Below are 24,206 nucleotides of genomic sequence, written 5' to 3' on the forward strand. Positions count from 1 at the left end.
TTCCTGACCTCCACCTCCTCCATCACTATTTCTCTCTCCGGAAGATTCCTTTTCTTCGTCTGTTCTGTCAGGATTTAGTGTCAAATGCTGATCAGCTGAACGAGATGCAAAAATATTGACGAGGCGCTTTGAATTGACTCTTTATGGTAGAAAGTGGGCGTGTTGGGGGCGGGGCCTGAGCGGTCTACCTTCCAGGTGGATTGTGATTTATAACAGGAAAGTGTGTGCAGAAGTGCGTACGCATCTTTTAGGGCACACGCCATTTTCAGATTTTGGGCGCTCGTACATTCCTGGTAGGAATCCTACTCTAGGTTTTACCAAAGCAACAATCTGCCGAGAACAGGGGTGTCCAAACTCGGTCCTGGAGGGCCGGTGTCCTGCAGGTCTTAGCTCCTCCCTGCTTCAGCTTACCTGAATCTAACGATGATGTCATCACCAAGGTTGTGAAAAAGTCCAATAACGAGCCCCTCATTGCAATCAGGTGTGTTACAACTGGGAGGAGCTATACCTGTTGGAGCCGGCCCTCCAGGACCGAGGTTGGACACCCTTGGCCTAGAACAACTTGAAATCATCTAGAACCCAGATCCCAACTAGGAACGTTCTGGATGTTGTAGAACCAACACAGTATAGTTGTAGTGCAGCCTGTTCTCACTCTGATTGGTTCTTTATTCACCTGCCAGCCGGTTCCCTTTAGTTCCTCTGTTCCTTTCATTTACATTCCAACCTGAGATATTTGACATTAGATCAGAGGTTAGAACCTCAGGAGAACGTGAGAGGAACCACCTTTATACTACTTTGATCACATTTCTACTGTTTTAAACACGACAGACGTCACTGACCTTCAGCGCCATCTGATTATTACTACGCCACCTAGTGGAAGTGTGTTCTGATTGTCACAACAATGTGATCGCCTTTCCTAACTCCTTTAGGAAGCCTACTAACTCCTTTAGGAAGCCTCCTAACTCCTTTCCTAACTCCTTTAGGAAGCCTCCTAACTCCTTTAGGAAGCCTCCTAACTCCTTTAGGAAGCCTCCTAACACCTTTCCTTAACTCCTTTAGGAAGCCTCCTAACTCCTTTAGGAAGCCTCCTAACACCTTTCCTTAATTCCTTTAGGAAGCCTCCTAACACCTTTCCTTAACTCCTTTAGGAAGCCTCCTAACTCCTTTAGGAAGCCTCCTAACTCCTTTCCTAACTCCTTTAGGAAGCCTCCTAACACCTTTCCTTAACTCCTTTAGGAAGCCTACTAACACCTTTCACTAACTCCTTTAGGAAGTCTCCTAACACCTTTCCTTAACTCCTTTAGGAAGCCTCCTAACACCTTTCCTTAACTCCTTTAGGAAGCCTCCTAACACCTTTACTAACTCCTTTAGGAAGCCTCCTAACTCCTTTACTAACTCCTTTAGGAAGCCTCCTAACACCTTTCCTTAACTCCTTTAGGAAGCCTCCTAACACCTTTCCTTAACTCCTTTAGGAAGCCTCCTAACTCCTTTACTAACTCCTTTAGGAAGCCTCCTAACTCCTTTACTAACTCCTTTAGGAAGCCTCCTAACACCTTTCCTTAACTCCTTTAGGAAGCCTCCTAACACCTTTCCTTAACTCCTTTAGGAAGCCTCCTAACTCCTTTACTAACTCCTTTAGGAAGCCTCCTAACTCCTTTACTAACTCCTTTAGGAAGCCTCCTAACACCTTTCCTTAACTCCTTTAGGAAGCCTCCTAACACCTTTACTAACTCCTTTAGGAAGCCTCCTAACACCTTTCCTAACTCCTTTAGGAAGCCTCCTAACACCTTTCCTTAACTCCTTTAGGAAGCCTCCTAACACCTTTCCTTAACTCCTTTAGGAAGCCTCCTAACTCCTTTACTAACTCCTTTAGGAAGCCTCCTAACACCTTTCCTTAACTCCTTTAGGAAGCCTCCTAACTCCTTTCCTTAACTCCTTGCTTAACAGCTTGTGGGTGTAATGTTAACAGGTTAACATGTTAGTGAGGTGAGCGTGCTGTGGTCGCTGCCCACTGAGTGTGCTGTGGTCGCTGCCCACTGAGCGTGCTGTGGTCGCTGCCCACTGAGTGTGCTGTGGTCGCTGCCCACTGAGCGTGCTGTGGTCGCTGCCCACTGAGCGTGCTGTGGTTGCAGGTTGGGCACGGCGGTCTCCGTCATGGCGAGGATTCCCCTGCTGGAGTGTTTGACCCGACACAGCTACAGGGAGAGCATGGAGAGGTCAAACTCCACCCAAGAGGCGGAGGAGGATAAGTCCACCCACTCGGTGCTCGGTGCTGCTGAAGCCCCCCGCCTCCCCCAGCGGGAGGCCGGCGAGATGACAGACAGCGGTGGGCTGAGGGCAGCGCTGTTGGACGAGGACGCTCCGGAGCAGACCAACCTGTCGGCCTTCAACGTGACTCTGCTGGACTGGATCAACGTTCAGGACCGACCCAACGACGTGGAGTCCGTGGTCAGGAAGTGCTTCGACTCCATAAACAGGGTGAGGAGGTCGGGGGTGGGGGTTGAGGAGGTCGACGGAGGAGAGGGGTTTCAGGAGGTCAGGCAAGGGTGTGTGTTGGGGGGGGGCAACCTGCTGACCTTTCATATTGACAAACTGGTGGCGGTTGGGCCGCTCTCAGATTAAAGTCTGGAACTCATCATGGTCTTGGTTATGTGATCACATGATCATGATCAGTGTCGTCTTCAGGTTTCATATAGTGAACACATGAATTGAGAGTTCACCTGAGTCCAGGATTGTAGTTCACTCAGCAGAGCAGAAAACCTGCTTCATGTCACCTTAGCAACATGCAAACACCTCCACCATGACTCAGCAGATGCAACACCTCAACTATGACTCAGCAGAACCAAAACAGTATCAAACACCTTCACCATGACTCAGCAGAACCAACACAGTATCAAACACTTCCACCATGACTCAGCAGAACCAACACAGTATCAAACACCTCCACCATGACCCAGCAGAACCAACACTTCTGCCATGACTCGGCAGAACCAACACCTCCACCATGACTCAGCAGAACCAACACAGTATCAAACACCTCCACCATGACTGAGCAGAACCAACACAGTATTATGAACCATCATTCTGAGGCTACAACCTGCTCTCATTGGGGGCTTTTCCACCGGAAAGAACCAGGTCTAGTTCTGGTCCAGGGCCAGACTTGGCATGAGTTCTTTGTCTTTCCACCACCAAAGCTTCGGCCTATCAGGGGCTGAACTGCTGCTACGCTGGTCCCACTTTGTTGCTGGGCCAGAGCGGGGCCAGAGCGGCTCCAGAGCCAGCGGCTCCAGAGCCAGCGGCTCTGGAGCCGCAGAGCTCCTCCTGTCTGTCAGCTGGTCCATAGAATTTAGAAGCAGTTTTCCTTTGTGGTTTTTTTCATGGTGACATCATCGTGACTAAGTTCACCTCCAGGTCTTGTTTGGCGTTCTGACCGCAGGCTGAGGTCTGCATGAGCCAGCAGGGGGCGCTCCGCTCCGAGACGCTCCACAGAACTTCTTTCTAATGAAGCCAGACTTCTGGTTCCTCAGGAACTACTAAACAAACTACAAACTACTGGAAATGAAAATGGCTTCATGTGAAAGAGAACTTTAATCAGAGTGGTTACCTAGGTTACCATGGAAACGGCTGTAGAGCAGCGTTCTATCATTCTACACCTCCATTCCTCCATGTTGAAGCTTTTGATTCAGACACGTCCAGAAATAAAGTGAAAGGAGCAGAACGTCACTATGGAATGTTGGAATGGTGAAAAATAAGAGCCAAGATCATTCATGTTATTATTATTATTATTATTATTATTATTATTATTATTATTATTATTATGATCATTATTATCATCATCATCATCATTATTATTATTATCATCGTCATCGTCATCGTTATCGTTATTGTTATTGTTATTATTATTATTATCAATATTATTATTATTATTATCATCATTATTATTATCGTCATTATTATCAGTATTATTATTATTATTATTATCAATATTATTGTTGTTGTTGTTATTATTATTATTATTATTATTATTATTATCATTATTATTATTATTATTATTATTATTATTATCAATATTATTATTGTTGTTATTATTATTATTATTATCATCATTATTATTATTATTATTATTATTATTATTATTATTGTCCCTCTATGTCCGCTCCGGGGCTCTGGACTAAAACAAGACAGATGTGAACAAACACCAATAGAGACACGAAGAGACGTAATGTCTTCTGGCTCTTTGGTGCATCCGAGGTTCAGGTCAGACTAGATGGAGCGACCCGGACTAAACCCATGAAGACAGTCCGTCTCCTGGTTCCTGGAGGAGCACAGGGACCCGGACTAAACCCATGAAGACAGTCCGTCTCCTGGTTCCTGGAGGAGCACAGGGACCCGGACTAAACCCATGAAGACAGTCCGTCTCCTGGTTCCTGGAGGAGCACAGGGACCCGGACTAAACCCATGAAGACAGTCCGTCTCCTGGTTCCTGGAGGAGCACAGGGACCCGGACTAAACCCATGAAGACAGTCCGTCTCCTGGTTCCTGGAGGAGCACAGGGACCCGGACTAAACCCATGAAGACAGTCCGTCTCCTGGTTCCTGGAGGAGCACAGGGACCCGGACTAAACCCATGAAGACAGTCCGTCTCCTGGTTCCTGGAGGAGCACAGGGACCCGGACTAAACCCATGAAGACAGTCCGTCTCCTGGTTCCTGGAGGAGCACAGGGACCCGGACTAAACCCATGAAGACAGTCCGTCTCCTGGTTCCTGGAGGAGCACAGGGACCCGGACTAAACCCATGAAGACAGTCCGTCTCCTGGTTCCTGGACGAGGCTGTCAGTGCTAAATTGGTGAAATCAGTGACGTATCACGTTTTGGAGTGACACAAAGACGTGGCTCTCACTGGCTCCGTTTACGGTGGAAAAAGAACCGTTCTTTGGCGGTGCTCATTTAAGAACTGGCCCTGAACTAGAACCTGAACTAGAACCTGAACTAGAACCTGAACTAGAACCTGAGCTAGAACCTGGGTCTTGTTGGTGGAAAAGCCCTAACAGGGCTGTCCTTTGACAAGAGAATCTCTGCAAGGAGAGTGAAAGGGTGAGGAGAGGGAGAGTGAGAGGGTAGTGAGAGGGGGAGGGTCAGGAGAGTTAGAGGGTGAGGGTGAGGATCAGGAGAGTGAGAGGGTAGTGTGAGGGTGAAGGTAGTGAGAGGGTGACGAGAGTGAGAGGGTGGGGGGGTGAGTGAGAGGGTGAGGGTAGTGAGAGGATAAGGAGAGTGAGAGGGTGAGGGGGTGAGTGTGAGGGTGAGGGTAGTGAGGGGGTGAGTGTGAGGGTGAGGGTAGTGAGGGGGTGAGTGAGAGGGTGAGGGTAGTGAGAGGGTGAGGAGAGTGAGAGGGTAGTGAGAAGGTGAACTCCCTGCACCAGCTGACCGGTCCTGTTCTGCAGCTGGACCCGCGGGTTATCCAGCCCTTCCTGGCAGACTGCAGAGACACCGTCTCCAAGCTGGACAACCAGAACATGAAGGCCATCAAGGGGCTGGAGGACCGGCTGTACGCGCTGGACCAGATGATAGCCAGCTGCAAGAAGCTGGTCAACGAGCAGAAGGAGCTCGCTCAGGTGGGTGGAGGAGGCGGAGCAACACGCTGCCACTCTCAAAAGAATAGCTCCACCCACAAACAGCTCCACCCACAAACAGCTCCACCCTCAGTATACAGCTCCACCCTCAGTATACAGCTCCACCCTCAGTAAACAGCTCCACACACAAACAGCTGCACCCTCAGTAAACAGCTCCACACACAAACAGCTGCACCCTCAGTAAACAGCTCCACACACAAACAGCTCCACCCTCAGTATACAGCTCCACCCTCAGTAAACAGCTCCACACACAAACAGCTCCACCCTCAGTAATCAGCTCCACCCTCAGTAAACAGCTCCACCCTCAGTAAACAGCTCCACACACAAACAGCTCCACCCTCAGTAATCAGCTCCACCCTCAGTAAACAGCTCCACCCTCAGTAAACAGCTCCACCCACAAACAGCTCCACCCTCAGTAAACAGCTCCACCGGCTCAGCTTCTGAACCGTGTGCTCAGGTTTGTAACTGTGTGTGTGTGTGTGTGTGTGTGTGTGTGTGTGTGTGTGTGTGTGTGTGTGTGTGTGTGTGTGTGTGTGTGTGTGTGTGTGTGTGTGTGTGTAGGGATTTGTGGCCAATCAGAAGCGTGCAGAGAACTTGAAGGACACGTCTGTGCTTCCTGACCTGTGTCTGAGTCACACCAACCAGCTGATGATCATGCTCAACAACCACCGGAAGCTTCTGGACATCAAGAAGAAGTGTACGACGGCCAAACAGGAGCTGGCCAACAACCTGCAAGTCCGGCTCAAGTAAGCATACCAGCTCTCCCGTTACCGTCACTACAGTCCTACCTCGTTATCCGCTACCTCGTTATCCGCTACCTCGTTATCCGCTACCTCGTTATCCGCTACCTCGGTCATCCGCTACCTCGTTATCCGCTACCTCGGTCATCCGGTACCTCGGTCATCTGGTACCGCGGTGATCCGGTACCTTGGATATGTGGTACCTTGGTCATATGATACCTCTGTTATCTGGTACCTCGGTCATCTGGTACCTCAGTCATCTGGTACCTCGGTCATCTGGTACCTCAGTCATCTGGTACCTCAGTCATCTGGTACCTCGGTCATCTGGTACCTCAGTCATCTGGTACCTCGGTCATCTGGTACCTCGGTCATCTGGTACCTCGGTCATCTGGTACCTCATTATCCGCTACCTCGGTCATCTGGTGCCTCGGTCATCTGGTACCGCGGTGATCCGGTACCTTGGATATGTGGTACCTTGGTCATATGATACCTCTGTTATCTGTACCTCTGTAATATGGTACCTCGGTAGGCCTGTCACGATAAAAAATGACGATCAGCGACCTCCAACCGGTTCTTCACCAGGGACGATTCTAAGCCACGTCAAGTTTCAGCAGCAAGTATATTAAAGGTCCAGACCATGTGTCAAGTAACTGACAAGTAACTGACCAGTAGCTGGAAAGAAGAGCTGACAGAAGTAAAGCGTTTTTCCCTCAAAATGCAGACTAATAGAAATGTAAATATTTTCAAAATGAAACTTTTTCGTCTCTTTGACCAAATGTTCTCCGGACCAGTACTGGTCCGCTACCCGGGGGTTGGGGACCAGTACTGGTCCGCTGCCCGGGGGTTGGGGACCAGTACTGGTCCGCTGCCCGGGGGTTGGGGACCAGTACTGGTCCGCTGCCCGGGGGTTGGGGACCAGTACTGGTCCGCTGCCCGGGGGTTGGGGACCAGTACTGGTCCGCTGCCCGGGGGTTGGGGACCAGTACTGGTCCGCTGCCCGGGGGTTGAAAAAGAAGTTACAACACAGAAGTTTTGATTTGGGCTAACTGTGTTGCCGTCGTTTTCATCATCAAAACAAGATGGTGCGTCTGGCCGACCCTGGGTCCTGGAGGTGGGCTGTACCGCCGCCTCACTGTCCCTGCCTGTGATGCCCGTCTTTGTCCTGCAGGTGGTGCTGTTACGTGATGCTGCATGCAGACCAGGATGGGGAGAAGCTGCAGGCTCTGCTGCGCCTCCTCACTGAGCTGTTGGACCGGGTGAGGGTGGTGGAGGCGCTCAGCACCGTGCCGCAGATGTACTGTCTGGCTGTGGTGGAGGTCGTCCGCAGGAAGATGTTCATGAGCCACTACAGAGAGGTCCGAGGTTTCATGACACGACACGCTATGACACGACACGCTATGACACGACACGCTATGACACGACACGCCGCACTGCAACACGACACGCTATGACACGACACGCCGCACTGCAACACGACATGCTATGACACGACACGCTATGACACGACACGCTATGACACGACACGCCGCACTGCAACACGACATGCTATGGAACGACACGCTATGGCACGACACGCTATGACACGACACACTATGACACGACACGCTATGGCACGACACGCTATGGCACGACACCTCGCGCTATGACACGCTATGGCACGACACGCTATGACACGACACGCTATGGCACGACACGCTATGCCACGACACGCTATGGCACGACACGCTATGGCACGACACCTCGCGCTATGACACGCTATGGCACGACACGCTATGCCACGACACGCTATGACACGACACACTATGGCACGACACCTCACGCTATGACACGCTATGGCACGACACGCTATGACACGACACGCTATGGCACGACACGCTATGCCACGACACGCTATGGCACGACACGCTATGGCACACTATGACACAATATGACATGACACGACAAGCCATGATTTGCCGTGCCATGACTAGGGATGGGAATCGAAAACCGGTTCTGACTGAGAACCAATGGATCAATTCCATGGGAATCGTACACCTTAAATGTGTTCGATTCTTCTTAACGATTCATTTCCAGCATGACATCAAGTGACGTAGCATGACGTAGCATGACGTAGCATGACGTCACTCTGTGACGCAGAGCTCCTCCAACCAGGAGAAAAGATGGAGGAAGAAGGTCTGAAGTGGGAGACGATAAAGGACTAGATAATAGGAGACGGTAATACATGTTCCACTCACCACGTCCTGAATCCACAGAGTCCACAGCCTGTCCTCACAGCCTGTCCCTGCAGCCTGTCCCTGCAGCCTGTCCTCACAGCCTGTCCTCACAGCCTGTCCCCACAGCCTGTCCTCACAGCCTGTCCCCGCAGCCTGTCCTCACAGCCTGTCCTCACAGCCTGTCCCCACAGCCTGTCCCCACAGCCTGTCCTCACAGCCTGTCCCCACAGCCTGTCCTCACAGCCTGTCCTCACAGCCTGTCCCCACAGCCTGTCCCCACAGCCTGTCCTCACAGCCACAAGGTCCAGTTAAAAAAAAAAAAGTGTCGGTGCAAATCCCGGCAGGAACCTTTCTGTGTGGAGTTCTCATGATCTCTCTCTCCGTGTTCTGGTTCTCCTCCGGTACTCCGGTTTACTCTGATAGTCAAAACAACCTGCACCGTGACTCCCTGAGCTCCACCCCCGGCCAAATCCCCAGAACACCACCCTGTGTGGCTGCTGAAGACGGTCCATTTGGTGACGAAATGTCCTGTCTGAGGACTAATGAGGGACTTTTAATAAATGAACTCTGCCGTCAATCTGTCCCTGTAGTGAATGTCTGCTCCAACGAGCCCACAGCGTAGACATATGCTAGTAGAACTTTACTATATGTGTGAGCCTCTAGTTTTCACACCATACAGTAGTAAATGCTCTACTAGAGTATGTCTACTGTGCAGACTTACACAATCTAGTGGGATCTACTACTGTAAGTCTATATATTAGATCATTCTGAGTTGAAAATCTCCTCACAAAAAGCACCAACACAATATGAAAACAGGATTCCCTGCAGACGGAGAGAACGTTCCTCCTGCTACGTCACTTCCTCATTCCTCTCCAGGCTCCGCCTCCCAGAGAGGGTTACCTTGTCAACAGCACAACATTTGAAAAAGTGAATTCCAGGGGGCAAAGAAGGAAATTACACATTGACTGTTGTTTTTTAAGGGAGAAATTATAATTCAAGTTTCATTTTTGGAAAAAATTAATTTCTTCCTTTTGGTGCAGAAAACTGTAAATTACTTTTTTCCCCTGAAAATACTCAGGAATCATTAAAAGAATTGATAAAATCTTATAAATGCCCCCCCCCCCCCCCCCCCCCGCCCCCCGCCAGTACTCTACCTGTTATTCTCCTTTATAAAACAAAACAAATCGATAAGAGAATCGAAAATGGAATCTGAATCAGAAAAATCTTATCAATTCCCATCCCTAGCCATGACACACTGCTCCCCACGACGACACGGCACGACACGACACGACACGACACGACACGACACGTACAACACAACAAAGCTGAGGGTGAAACAGATCCACCCAGTGGTTCACTCTGGTATTACACTCTCCTGATGACTGCAGCTCTTTGAGTCACAGTGAAGCTCGTTTTCTGTCCAGACAGGAAGTGACTCGACAGGAAGTGACTCGACAGGAAGTGACTCGACAGGAAGTGACTCGACAGGAAGCGACTCTTGATTATTTGTTAACACCTGTTGGATGTTGTCAGTTGTGTACAGATCTGCTTCAGTGGTTGTGTGTGCAGTGGGCTCACGCTGCAGTGGTTGTGTGTGCAGTGGGCTCACGCTGCAGTGGTTGTGTGTGCAGTGGGCTCACGCTGCAGTGGTTGTGTGTGCAGTGGGCTCACGCTGCAGTGGTTGTGTGTGCAGTGGGCTCACGCTCTGGTGAAGGATGGGAAAAAGCTGTACGAGGCCGAGAAGTTCAAACGGGAATCCTTTGGAAAACTCTTCAGTGAGTTCTTCATGTTCTCAACTCTCATACTGTCATACTACTGGTACTTCTAACAACACTACTGGTACTTCTACTATACCACTGGTACTTCTATCCCTCCTTCTGCTCCTGCTCCTCTTCCTCCTTCTCGTGCTTCTCTTCGTCCTCCTCCTCTTCCTCCTCCTCCTCCTCCTCTGGTCCTCTTCCTCGTTGTCCTGCTTCTCCTCCTTCTCCTCCTCCTCTTCCTCCTCCTCCTCCTCCTCTGGTCCTCTTCCTCGTTGTCCTGCTTCTCTTCCTCCTCCTCCTCCTCCCCCTCCTCTGGTCCTCTTCCTCGTTGTCCTGCTTCTCTTCCTCCTCCTCCTCCTCCCCCTCCTCTGGTCCTCTTCCTCGTTGTCCTGCTTCTCTTCCTCCTCCTCCTCCTCCCCCTCCTCTGGTCCTCTTCCCCGTTGTCCTGCTTCTCCTCTTCCTCCTCCTCCTCCTCCTCATCTTCCTCCTCCTCCTCCTCTGGTCCTCTTCCTCATTGTCCTGCTTCTCCTCTTCCTCCTCCTCCTCCTCCTCCTCCTGCTCCCTCTGAACAGTGTGTTCTGTGTCCCTCCAGAGAAGTCGTTCCTGCAGAACCGTCTGTTCCGAGGTTTGGACTCATGGCCTCCGGTGTCGTTCTGTGTGAGTGTGCGGTTGTGTTCACAGTGTGTGTGTGTGTGAGTGGCTGTGTGGTCACACCCTCCTGCTCCTCCCTCAGACTCGGAGGCCCCGCCGGTTCGACGAGGAGCTGCCGGACATCTCGGTGGAGGACCTGCAGTACCTGAAGTCCTGCTGCCCCGCCGAAGTGCAGCCGTTCCTCATGTGAGTGTGCCGCCCGCCGAGATGTCGCGCTTTGATTGGCTGTCCGCTGACGGCGTCCTCTCTGCAGGGTGCCCAGCATGTGTGACCTAGAGCCTCTGGACCATCACGTGGAGACGCTCCACCAGCTGGTGCAGGCGGCGCAGAGCGTCGACGAGATGTCTCGGACCATCACCGACCTGCTGAACGAGCAGAAGGTACCATCTGCATGTCCACCGACACTGGACCTCACTGTCCACTGCTGTCCACTGCTGGCCCCACTGTCCACTGCTGGCCCCACTGTCCACTGTCGGCCTCACTGTCCACTGCTGGCCTCACTGTCCACTGCTGGCCCCACTGTCCACTGTTGGCCTCACTGTCCACTGTCGGCCCCACTGTCCACTGCTGGCCCCACTGTCCACTGTTGGCCTCACTGTCCACTGTCGGCCCCACTGTCCACTGTCGGCCCCACTGTCCACTGCTGGCCCCACTGTCCACTGTTGGCCTCACTGTCCACTGTTGGCCTCACTGTCCACTGTCGGCCGCACTGTCCACTGTCGGCCTCACTGTCCACTGTCGGCCTCACTGTCCACTGTCGGCCCCACTGTCCACTGTCGGCCTCAATGTCCACTGTCGGCCCCACTGTCCACTGTCGGCCTCACTGTCCACTGTCGGCCTCACTGTCCACTGCTGGCCCCACTGTCCACTGTCGGCCTCACTGTCCACTGCTGGCCCCACTGTCCACTGCTGGCCCCACTGTCCACTGTCGGTCTCACTGTCCACTGTCAGCCTCACTGTCCACTGCTGGCCCCACTGTCCACTGTCGGTCTCACTGTCCACTGTCGGCCTCACTGTCCACCTCTGGCCTCACTGTCCACTGCTGGCCTCACTGTCCACTGTCGGCCTCACTGTCCACCTCTGGCCTCACTGTCCACCTCTGGCCTCACTGTCCACTGTCGGCCTCACTGTCCACTGCTGGCCCCACTGTCCACTGTCGGTCTCACTGTCCACTGTCGGTCTCACTGTCCACACACACACACAGGTTGACATGTTTCTTGGCTGTGTTTCAGGCGTCCTGCAGTCACAGTGCTCACCGCTCGGCGCCCATGACGCCAGCGCCCATGACGCCTCAGTCCGGCAGCTCATGTATGACGGCGACCCAGGTGCCGTCCAGAACGCCGCCCGGCCTCAGCCTGCCTGGCCCCTCCCCCGGCCCCGCCCCGCTGGAGGACCTGTCCCCCGACAGCATCGACGCTCAGACCTTCGACTTCGAGACCATCGGGCACCCGAGCCTGGACCCGGCGCTGCAGCAGGGCTCGCTGGACCTGGACTCTCTGGCCGAGAGCCCCGAGTCGGACTTCATGTCGGCCGTCAACGAGTTTGTCATCGAGGAGAACCCCGCCTCGTCCAACCCCAGCGACCCCGTCAGCCCCGAGATGATGGTGGAGTCTCTGTACTCCTCCGTCATCAACGCCATCGACAGCCGGCGCCTGCAGGACACAGCCGCGCTGCAGCGCGAGAGCTCCCGGATCTCCGCCCTCGGCCGGGCGGTGGACAAGTACCGCCGCGCCGCAGAGGAGTCGCGGTCCGGCCTGGCAGGGCTAAAGCTGGACCTAGACCAGCTGAGGGTGCTGCTGGTCCAGGAGCGGCGGGACCTGGACTCGGCGCTGTGCGGCGTGACCTCTGAGCTGCGGAGCGGCTGCCAGGCGCTACAGTGGCGCCACGACATCGAGCTGCAAGGCGTCCGCACGCCACTGGAGGCACGGCTGCGCTCGCTGGAGGAGGAGAACCAGGTGAACCAGAACACGGTGCGGGAGGTGCAGCGGGCCTCACTGGAGCTGGAGGGCCTGATGGAGCGCAAGGAGAAGGAGCTGAGTCAGCTGGAGCGGGAGCGGGAGCGTTGGGCGGAGGCCGACCACGGCCACACCCTCACCATCCAGGCCCTGGAGCAGAGCGCCTCCCGGCAGGCGGAGGAGGCGCAGCAGCTGGAGGCATGCAGAGAGCGACTGAGCGGCCAGCTGGAGGCGCTCCGGGCCGAGATGGAGCGTGGGGAGCAGAGGATCCGGCGGGAGCTGGAGGACGCCGCCGAGCGCCGCCTCCAGGAGGTGCGGCAGGAGCACCAGGTGGAGCTGGACCTCCTGCACCAGAAGATGCAGGACGCTCTGCAGACGGCCGCCGACCGACACGGCGTGGAGCTGAGCGAGGAGGCCAGCTGCCACGCCGCCGCGCTCTCAGAGAGCAGCCGGCAGCAGGCGGAGCTCCGGGAACAACTCGCCCTTCTGGCGGAGCTGCGCTGCAAGCTGGAGGTGGAGCTGGCGCTCAAGGAGTCGGAGAGCGAGGAGCTTCGGCGTCTGCAGGAGGAGGCGCAGCTGCAGCGGGAGGAGGCGCAGCAGGAGACCCGGGTCCTGAGCGAACATCTGGCCAAGCTACAGAGATGCCTGCAGCTGAAGAACGAGGAGTCCGAGGAGGGCCTGGCGGAGCTCCGGAGCCTCCTGAGGGTGGAGAAGGACCACTGCATCTCCGAGCTGGTGGAGCGCCACGACGAGGAGATCCTGCTCCTCAGAAACCAGCTGGCCTCCCTGCAGCAGGAGGCGCAGGAGGCCCGGCGAAGCCACGGCCAGCAGCAGCAGGAACTCCGGGAGGAGGCGCAGCGTCGCGCCGCGGTCCTGGTCAATGAGGAGACGCAGAGGAGGAGCTTCCAGGATCTGGAGCTGCAGCTCAGGACGGAGATCAGGAGTCTGCAGGCGGAGAAGCAACAGCTCTCCAGGAGGCTGGAGGAGCAGCAGGAGGCCCAGCCCTCCACAAGGTGAAGCTCTCCTCCGTCACAACAGACGTGAGCTCCTGTGTGGGGTCCTGAACTAACTGCTCCTCTTCCTCAGTGATGAAGGGGTGTCTGGGGGTGCAGCTCCTCGCTCCCTGGACTCGGCGCTGCAGCAGGAGCGACGCTCCCTCCGCCGGGACCTGGAGCTGCTGGAGGAGAAGAAGAACCAGGAGATCCAGAACCTCAAGACGGCGCTGATCGCAGAGCAGCAGGTCAACCATCTCACACACACACACACACACACACACACACACACACACACACACACACACACACACACACACACACACACACACACACACACACACACACACACACACACACACACACACACACAGAGCCCAGCTGTTGTTACGTTCCAGTCATCAAAACTTGTCCAGGTCAACTTCTGACCTTTGACCTCTGAGACAACAGGAGCGCATGGCTCCCTGGCCAGTTGTCATGGTAATGACCTGAGAAGCCCCGCCCAGTTTGACCTGGAGCAGCTAGCAGGACGGCAAGTCGATGCTGTGACCAGGAAGTGACATCACACTTAGTTTACTCGTGTGTGTGTGTGTGTGTGTGTGTGTGTGTGTGTGTGTGTGTGTGTGTGTGTGTGTGTGTGTGTGTGTGTGTGTGTGTGTGTGTGTGTGTGTGTGTGTGTGTGTGTGTGTGTGTGTGTGTGTGTGTGTGTGTGTGTGTGTGTGTGTGTGTGTGTAGACCCACTTTAACACGGTCCTGACCAGAGAGAAGCTGAAGAAGGAGCAGATCATCCATGAGCTCACAGAGAAGCTGCACAGCGTCACCCAGCAGCAGGACAAGGACAAAGGTGAGAGGACCTGGTACTGCAGTACTGTCTGGTACTGTGAGGTACTGTAATAGAGTGTGTGGTACTGTGCAGTACTGTATGATACTGTGTGGTACTGTGCAGTACTGTCAGGTACGGTGCAGTACTGTAATACAGTGTGTGGCGTCCAGGTCTGATAGAGACCCTGTCGGAGGACCGGGCCAGCGTGATGCAGGAGAAGAAGCAGCTGGAGGAGGAACTCAACCGTCTCCGCAGCACCACTCTGCTCTCCTCCACCTTCTTCAGCCCCTCGGCCCCCTCCTCAGCCCCCCCCTCGGCCCCCTCCTCAGCCCCCCCCTCAGCCCCCCCCTCGGCCCCCCCCGCGGCCCTGGAGACCGGGGGGGCCGGGCCTGTCGGCGGGGCTCCTCTCTCTGACTCTGACGCTGACCACCTGGTCTCCGTGGCAACCGTCACTGACGACGAGCAGCTGGACTCAGCGGTGGAGGCCAGCATGGCCACCGTACAGTAAGACACACACACACACACACACACACACACACACACACACACACACACACACACACACACACACACACACACACACACAGCTGGAGAGAGTCCTGATGATGCACCTCTACACACTTCTACACACCTCTACACTTCTACACATCTCTACACACCTCTACACACCTCTACACACCTCTACACTTCTACACATCTCTACACCTCTACACACCTCTACACACCTCTACACTTCTACACATCTCTACACACCTCTACACACCTCTACACACCTCTACACCTCTACACATCTCTACACATCTCTACACACCTCTACACACCTCTACACTTCTACACGTCACTACACATCTCTACACATCTCTACACACCTCTACACACCTCTACACTTCTACACGTCACTACACATCTCTACACATCTCTACACACCTCTACACACCTCTACACTTCTACACGTCACTACACATCTCTACACACCTCTACACACCTCTACACACCTCTACACTTCTACACGTCACTACACATCTCTACACATCTCTACACACCTCTACACACCTCTACACTTCTACACGTCACTACACATCTCTACACATCTCTACACACCTCTACACACCTCTACACTTCTACACACCTCTACACTTCTACACGTCACTACACATCTCTACACACCTCTACACACCTCTACACACCTCTACACACCTCTACACTTCTACACGTCTCTACACACCTCTACACACCTCTACACTTCTACACACTTCTACACATCTCTACACACCTCTACACACCTCTACACTTCTACACACCTCTACACTTCTACACGTCACTACACATCTCTACACATCTCTACACACCTCTACACACCTCTACACTTCTACACATCTCTACACACCTCTACACACCTCTACACTTCTACACACCTCTACACTTCTACACGTCACTACACATCGCTACACATCTCTACACACCTCTACACACCTCTACACTTCTACACACCTCTACACTTCTACATACCTCTACACGTCACTACACATCTCTACACATCTCTACACACCTCTACACACCTCTACACACCTCTACACACCTCTACACTTCTACACGTCACTACACATCTCTACACACCTCTACACTTCTACACGTCTCTACACATCTCTACACATCTCTACACACCTCTACACACCTCTACACTTCTACACGTCACTACACATCTCTACACATCTCTACACACCTCTACACACCTCTACACTTCTACACGTCACTACACATCTCTACACATCTCTACACACCTCTACACACCTCTACACTTCTACACGTCACTACACACCTCTACACACCTCTACACTTCTACACACCTCTACACTTCTACACGTCACTACACATCTCTACACATCTCTACACACCTCTACACACCTCTACACTTCTACACACCTCTACACTTCTACACACCTCTACACGTCACTACACATCTCTACACATCTCTACACACCTCTACACACCTCTACACACCTCTACACTTCTACACGTCACTACACATCTCTACACACCTCTACACCTCTACACGTCTCTACACATCTCTACACATCTCTACACACCTCTACACACCTCTACACTTCTACACGTCACTACACATCTCTACACATCTCTACACACCTCTACACACCTCTACACTTCTACACGTCACTACACATCTCTACACATCTCTACACACCTCTACACACCTCTACACTTCTACACGTCACTACACACCTCTACACACCTCTACACTTCTACACGTCACTACACATCTCTACACACCTCTACACACCTCTACACTTCTACACGTCACTACACATCTCTACACATCTCTACACATCTCTACACACCTCTACACACCTCTACACTTCTACACGTCACTACACACCTCTACACACCTCTACACTTCTACACGTCACTACACACCTCTACACACCTCTACACTTCTACACGTCACTACACATCTCTACACATCTCTACACATCTCTACACACCTCTACACACCTCTACACTTCTACACGTCACTACACACCTCTACACACCTCTACACTTCTACACACCTCTACACTTCTACACGTCACTACACATCTCTACACATCTCTACACACCTCTACACACCTCTACACTTCTACACACCTCTACACTTCTACACACCTCTACACGTCACTACACATCTCTACACATCTCTACACACCTCTACACACCTCTACACACCTCTACACACCTCTACACTTCTACACGTCACTACACATCTCTACACACCTCTACACGTCTCTACACATCTCTACACATCTCTACACACCTCTACACACCTCTACACTTCTACACGTCACTACACATCTCTACACATCTCTACACACCTCTACACACCTCTACACTTCTACACGTCACTACACATCTCTACACATCTCTACACACCTCTACACACCTCTACACTTCTACACGTCACTACACACCTCTACACACCTCTACACTTCTACACGTCACTACACATCTCTACACATCTCTACACACCTCTACACACCTCTACACTTCTACACGTCACTACACATCTCTACACATCGCTACACACCTCTACACACCTCTACACACCTCTACACATTTTAAAGATTGAGCTGAAGCTCTTCGTGTTGTTTCAGTGATCACATGATGTCTGAGGAGAAGCAGAGGATCATCCTGCTGGAGCGGGTAAACACACACACACACACACACACTACACACACACACACACACTACACACACACACTACACACACACTACACACACTACACACACACTACACACTACACACGTCACACACGCCACACACACACTACACACACACTACACACACACACACTACACACACACTACACACACTACACACACACACACACTACACACACTACACACACACTACACACACTACACACACACTACACACACACTACACACACTACACACACACTACACACACGTCACACACGCCACACACACACTACACACACACTACACACACACACACTACACACACTACACACACACACACTACACACACACACACACTACACACACTACACACACACTACACACACTACACACACACACTACACACACACTACACACACTACACACGTCACACACGCCACACACACACTACACACACACTACACACACACACACTACACACACACTACACACACACACACTACACACACACACACACACACACACACACACACACTACACACACTACACACACTACACACACACTACACACACACACACACACTACACACATACACACACTACACACACACACACTACACACACTACACACACACACACTACACACACTACACACACACTACACACACACTACACACACCACACACACACTACACACACCACATACACACTCCATACACCACACACACACCACACACACACTACACACACTACACACACAACACACACACTACACACACACACTACACACACTACACACACACACACACACACACACTACACACACACTACACACACACTACACACACCACACACACACTACACACACCACATACACACTCCATACACCACACACACACCACACACACACTACACACACCACACACGCCACACACACCACACACACACCACACACACACTACACACACCACATACACACACACTACACACGCCACACACGCCACACACACACTACACACACCACACACACACTCCACACACCACACAAACACACGTGTGTGTGTGTGTAGTGTGTGTGTAGTATGTGTAGTGTAATTATGTGGTTGTTGTGTGTTTCAGACGTTGCACATGAAGGAGGAGGAGAACAAGCGGCTCAGTCAGAGGCTGGTCAGTCCTGTGTGTGTGTGTGTGTGTGTGTGTGTGTGTGTGTGTGTGTGTGTGTGTGTGTGTGTGTGTGTGTGTGTGTGTGTGTGTGTGTGTGTGTGTGTGTGTGTGTGTGTGTGTGTGTGTGTGTGTGTGTGTGTGTCACTGACATGCACACACAAATGAGTGTTAGTGAGTGTGTGTAATGTGGCTGCTTCACCACCGGGGGGCAGTAGCATCAAAGCAGAGAATGTGAGCAGGAGGCCACAGAGCTGCCGCTCCCCATGTGACAGAGGGTGCTTCCTATAGTCCCTCCTTTCTCCTTTCCTATCCACTCTTCCTTAACACTGACCTCATCCAAGGGAGTTAGGAGGCTTCCTAAAGGAGTTAGGAGGCTTCCTTAAGGAGTTAGGAAAGGAGTTAGGAGGCTTCCTAAAGGAGTTAGGAGGCTTCCTTAAGGAGTTAGGAAAGGTGTTAGGAGGCTTCCTAAAGGACGTAGGAAAGGAGTTAGGAGGCTTCCTAAAGGAGTTAGGAAAGGTGTTAGGAGGCTTCCTAAAGGACGTAGGAAAGGAGTTAGGAGGCTTCCTAAAGGACGTAGGAAAGGTGTTAGGAAAGGAGTTAGGAGGCTTCCTAAAGGAGTTAGGAAAGGTGTTAGGAGGCTTCCTAAAGGAGTTAGGAAAGGTGTTAGGAGGCTTCCTAAAGGACGTAGGAAAGGAGTTAGGAAAGGTGTTAGGAGGCTTCCTAAAGGAGTTAGGAAAGGTGTTAGGAAAGGTGTTAGGAGGCTTCCTAAAGGAGTTAGTAAAGCTGTTAGGAGGCTTCCTAAAGGAGTTAGGAAAGGAGTTAGGAGGCTTCCTAAAGGAGTTAGTAAAGGTGTTAGGAGGCTTCCTAAAGGTGTTAGGAGGCTTCCTAAAGGTGTTAGGAGGCTTCCTAAAGGACGTAGGAAAGGAGTTACGAAAGGAGTTAGGAGGCTTCCTAAAGGAGTTAGTAAAGGTGTTAGGAGGCTTCCTAAAGGAGTTAGGAAAGGAGTTAGGAGGCTTCCTAAAGGAGTTAGTAAAGGTGTTAGGAGGCTTCCTAAAGGAGTTAGGAAAGGAGTTAGGAGGCTTCCTAAAGGAGTTAGGAAAGGCGATCACATTGTTGTGACAATCAGAACACACTTCCACTAGGTGGCGTAGTAATAATCAGATGGCGCTGAAGGTCAGTGACGTCTGTCGTGTTTAAAACAGTAGAAATGTGATCAAAGTAGTATAAAGGTGGTTCCTCTCACGTTCTCCTGAGGTTCTAACCTCTGATCTAATGTCAAATATCTCAGGTTGGAATGTAAATGAAAGGAACAGAGGAACTAAAGGGAACCGGCTGGCAGGTGAATAAAGAACCAATCAGAGTGAGAACAGGCTGCACTACAACTATACTGTGTTGGTTCTACAACATCCAGAACATTCCTAGTTGGGATCTGGGTTCTAGATGATTTCAAGTTGTTCTAGGTAGATTATTGCTTTGGTAACTTACATGATCTGCTCCTTGTTCAGTCATCCTGAGTTTCCCTGAACGCTCCGATCAGCGGGTTCCTTTAGTAAAGGAAGCATCAGTGGTTCCTAGGCTAAAGAAGGTTCTAAAGGAAGCATCAGTGGTTCCTAGGCTAAAGGAGGTTCTAAAGGAAGCATCAGTGGTTCCTAGGCTAAAGGAGGTTCTAAAGGAAGTATCAGTGGTTCCTAGGCTAAAGGAGGTTCTAAAGGAAGCATCAGTGGTTCCTAGGCTAAAGGAGGTTCTAAAGGAAGTATCAGTGGTTCCTAGGCTAAAGGAGGTTCTAAAGGAAGCATCAGTGGTTCCTAGGCTAAAGGAGGTTCTAAAGGAAGTATCAGTGGTTCCTAGGCTAAAGGAGGTTCTAAAGGAAGCATCAGTGGTTCCTAGGCTAAAGGAGGTTCTAAAGGAAGCATCAGTAGTTGCTAGGCTAAAGGAGGTTCTAAAGGAAGTATCAGTGGTTCCTAGGCTAAAGGAGGTTCTAAAGGAAGCATCAGTGGTTCCTAGGCTAAAGGAGGTTCTAAAGGAAGCATCAGTGGTTCCTAGGCTAAAGGAGGTTCTAAAGGAAGCATCAGTGGTTCCTAGGCTAAAGGAGGTTCTAAAGGAAGCATCAGTGGTTCCTAGGCTAAAGGAGGTTCTAAAGGAACCATCAGTGGTACCTAGGCTAAAGGAGGTTCTAAAGGAAGTATCAGTGGTTCCTAGGCTAAAGGAGGTTCTAAAGGAAGCATCAGTGGTTCCTAGGCTAAAGGAGGTTCTAAAGGAAGCATCAGTGGTTCCTAGGCTAAAGGAGGTTCTAAAGGAACCATCAGTGGTACCTAGGCTAAAGGAGGTTCTAAAGGAAGTATCAGTGGTTCCTAGGCTAAAGGAGGTTCTAAAGGAAGCATCAGTGGTTCCTAGGCTAAAGGAGGTTCTAAAGGAAGTATCAGTGGTTCCTAGGCTAAAGGAGGTTCTAAAGGAAGCATCAGTGGTTCCTAGGCTAAAGGAGGTTCTAAAGGAAGTATCAGTGGTTCCTAGGCTAAAGGAGGTTCTAAAGGAAGCATCAGTGGTTCCTAGGCTAAAGGAGGTTCTAAAGGAAGCATCAGTAGTTGCTAGGCTAAAGGAGGTTCTAAAGGAAGTATCAGTGGTTCCTAGGCTAAAGGAGGTTCTAAAGGAAGCATCAGTGGTTCCTAGGCTAAAGGAGGTTCTAAAGGAAGCATCAGTGGTTCCTAGGCTAAAGGAGGTTCTAAAGGAAGCATCAGTGGTTCCTAGGCTAAAGGAGGTTCTAAAGGAAGCATCAGTGGTTCCTAGGCTAAAGGAGGTTCTAAAGGAACCATCAGTGGTACCTAGGCTAAAGGAGGTTCTAAAGGAAGTATCAGTGGTTCCTAGGCTAAAGGAGGTTCTAAAGGAAGCATCAGTGGTTCCTAGGCTAAAGGAGGTTCTAAAGGAAGTATCAGTGGTTCCTAGGCTAAAGGAGGTTCTAAAGGAAGCATCAGTGGTTCCTAGGCTAAAGGAGGTTCTAAAGGAAGTATCAGTGGTTCCTAGGCTAAAGGAGGTTCTAAAGGAAGCATCAGTGGTTCCTAGGCTAAAGGAGGTTCTAAAGGAAGCATCAGTAGTTGCTAGGCTAAAGGAGGTTCTAAAGGAAGTATCAGTGGTTCCTAGGCTAAAGGAGGTTCTAAAGGAAGCATCAGTGGTTCCTAGGCTAAAGGAGGTTCTAAAGGAAGCATCAGTGGTTCCTAGGCTAAAGGAGGTTCTAAAGGAAGCATCAGTGGTTCCTAGGCTAAAGGAGGTTCTAAAGGAAGCATTGAGCCTCATTTCCTTTGCTTAGTGAGAATTCCAACGCTCCTTATCACGGCCGCACCATAACACTTCTGTGGTTAAGGAGAAGTGGATAGGAAAGGAGCTAGGAGAGACTACTAGGAGACAGGAGGGACTATTAGGAGATAGGAGGGACTACTAGGAGACAGGAGGGATTATTAGGAGATAGGAGGGTCTACTAGGAGACAGGAGGGACTAGTAGTAGATAGGAGGGGCTACTAGGAGATAGGAGGGATTATTAGGAGATAGGAGGGACTATTAGGAGATAGGAGGGACTACTAGGAGATAGGAGGGACTATTAGGAGATAGGAGGGACTATTAGGAGATAGGAGGGGCTACTAGGAGACAGGAGGGACTATTAGGAGACAGGAGGGACTATTAGGAGATAGGAGGGACTATTAGGAGACAGGAGGGACTATTAGGAGACAGGAGGGATTATTAGGAGATAGGAGGGGCTACTAGGAGACAGGAGGGACTAGTAGTAGATAGGAGGGATTATTAGGAGATAGGAGGGACTACTAGGAGATAGGAGGGACTAGTAGTAGATAGGAGGGTCTACTAGGAGACAGGAGGGACTATTAGGAGACAGGAGGGATTATTAGGAGATAGGAGGGGCTACTAGGAGACAGGAGGGACTAGTAGTAGATAGGAGGGGCTACTAGGAGACAGGAGGGACTAGTAGTAGATAGGAGGGTCTACTAGGAGACAGGAGGGACTAGTAGTAGATAGGAGGGTCTACTAGGAGACAGGAGGGACTATTAGGAGACAGGAGGGATTATTAGGAGATAGGAGGGTCTACTAGGAGACAGGAGGGACTATTAGGAGACAGGAGGGATTATTAGGAGATAGGAGGGGCTACTAGGAGACAGGAGGGACTATTAGGAGACAGGAGGGATTATTAGGAGATAGGAGGGGCTACTAGGAGACAGGAGGGACTAGTAGTAGATAGGAGGGGCTACTAGGAGATAGGAGGGACTAGTAGTAGATAGGAGGGTCTACTAGGAGACAGGAGGGACTATTAGGAGACAGGAGGGATTATTAGGAGATAGGAGGGGCTACTAGGAGACAGGAGGGACTAGTAGTAGATAGGAGGGGCTACTAGGAGACAGGAGGGACTAGTAGTAGATAGGAGGGTCTACTAGGAGACAGGAGGGACTATTAGGAGACAGGAGGGATTATTAGGAGATAGGAGGGGCTACTAGGAGACAGGAGGGACTAGTAGTAGATAGGAGGGTCTACTAGGAGACAGGAGGGACTAGTAGTAGATAGGAGGGTCTACTAGGAGACAGGAGGGACTATTAGGAGACAGGAGGGATTATTAGGAGATAGGAGGGGCTACTAGGAGACAGGAGGGACTATTAGGAGACAGGAGGGATTATTAGGAGATAGGAGGGGCTACTAGGAGACAGGAGGGACTAGTAGTAGATAGGAGGGGCTACTAGGAGATAGGAGGGACTAGTAGTAGATAGGAGGGTCTACTAGGAGACAGGAGGGACTATTAGGAGACAGGAGGGATTATTAGGAGATAGGAGGGTCTACTAGGAGACAGGAGGGACTAGTAGTAGATAGGAGGGGCTACTAGGAGATAGGAGGGACTATTAGGAGATAGGAGGGATTATTAGGAGATAGGAGGGGCTACTAGGAGACAGGAGGGACTAGTAGTAGATAGGAGGGGCTACTAGGAGATAGGAGGGACTATTAGGAGATAGGAGGGACTATTAGGAGATAGGAGGGACTATTAGGAGATAGGAGGGGCTACTAGGAGACAGGAGGGACTAGTAGTAGATAGGAGG

General features: G+C 51.4%; 1 protein-coding gene across 1 annotated transcript in view; it reads left to right on the forward strand.

Moving 5' to 3' along the window:
- rb1cc1 (RB1-inducible coiled-coil 1) overlaps positions 1-24,206 on the forward strand; it is a 34,634-nt gene that overhangs the window by 8,400 nt on the left and 2,028 nt on the right. The window contains exons 6-19 of the mRNA XM_080493669.1: positions 2,133-2,478; positions 5,441-5,611; positions 6,191-6,375; positions 7,538-7,724; positions 10,276-10,357; positions 10,935-10,999; positions 11,076-11,179; positions 11,247-11,373; positions 12,226-13,961; positions 14,035-14,188; positions 14,676-14,784; positions 14,934-15,267; positions 17,910-17,958; positions 19,078-19,125. Coding sequence (XP_080349795.1) covers positions 2,133-2,478; positions 5,441-5,611; positions 6,191-6,375; positions 7,538-7,724; positions 10,276-10,357; positions 10,935-10,999; positions 11,076-11,179; positions 11,247-11,373; positions 12,226-13,961; positions 14,035-14,188; positions 14,676-14,784; positions 14,934-15,267; positions 17,910-17,958; positions 19,078-19,125 — 3,697 coding nt within the window. The remainder of the gene's footprint in view (positions 1-2,132; positions 2,479-5,440; positions 5,612-6,190; positions 6,376-7,537; positions 7,725-10,275; positions 10,358-10,934; positions 11,000-11,075; positions 11,180-11,246; positions 11,374-12,225; positions 13,962-14,034; positions 14,189-14,675; positions 14,785-14,933; positions 15,268-17,909; positions 17,959-19,077; positions 19,126-24,206) is intronic.

Source organism: Lipophrys pholis, assembly GCF_963383615.2.
Source record: "Lipophrys pholis genome assembly, contig: SCAFFOLD_120, whole genome shotgun sequence".
NCBI lineage: Eukaryota > Metazoa > Chordata > Actinopteri > Blenniiformes > Blenniidae > Lipophrys > Lipophrys pholis.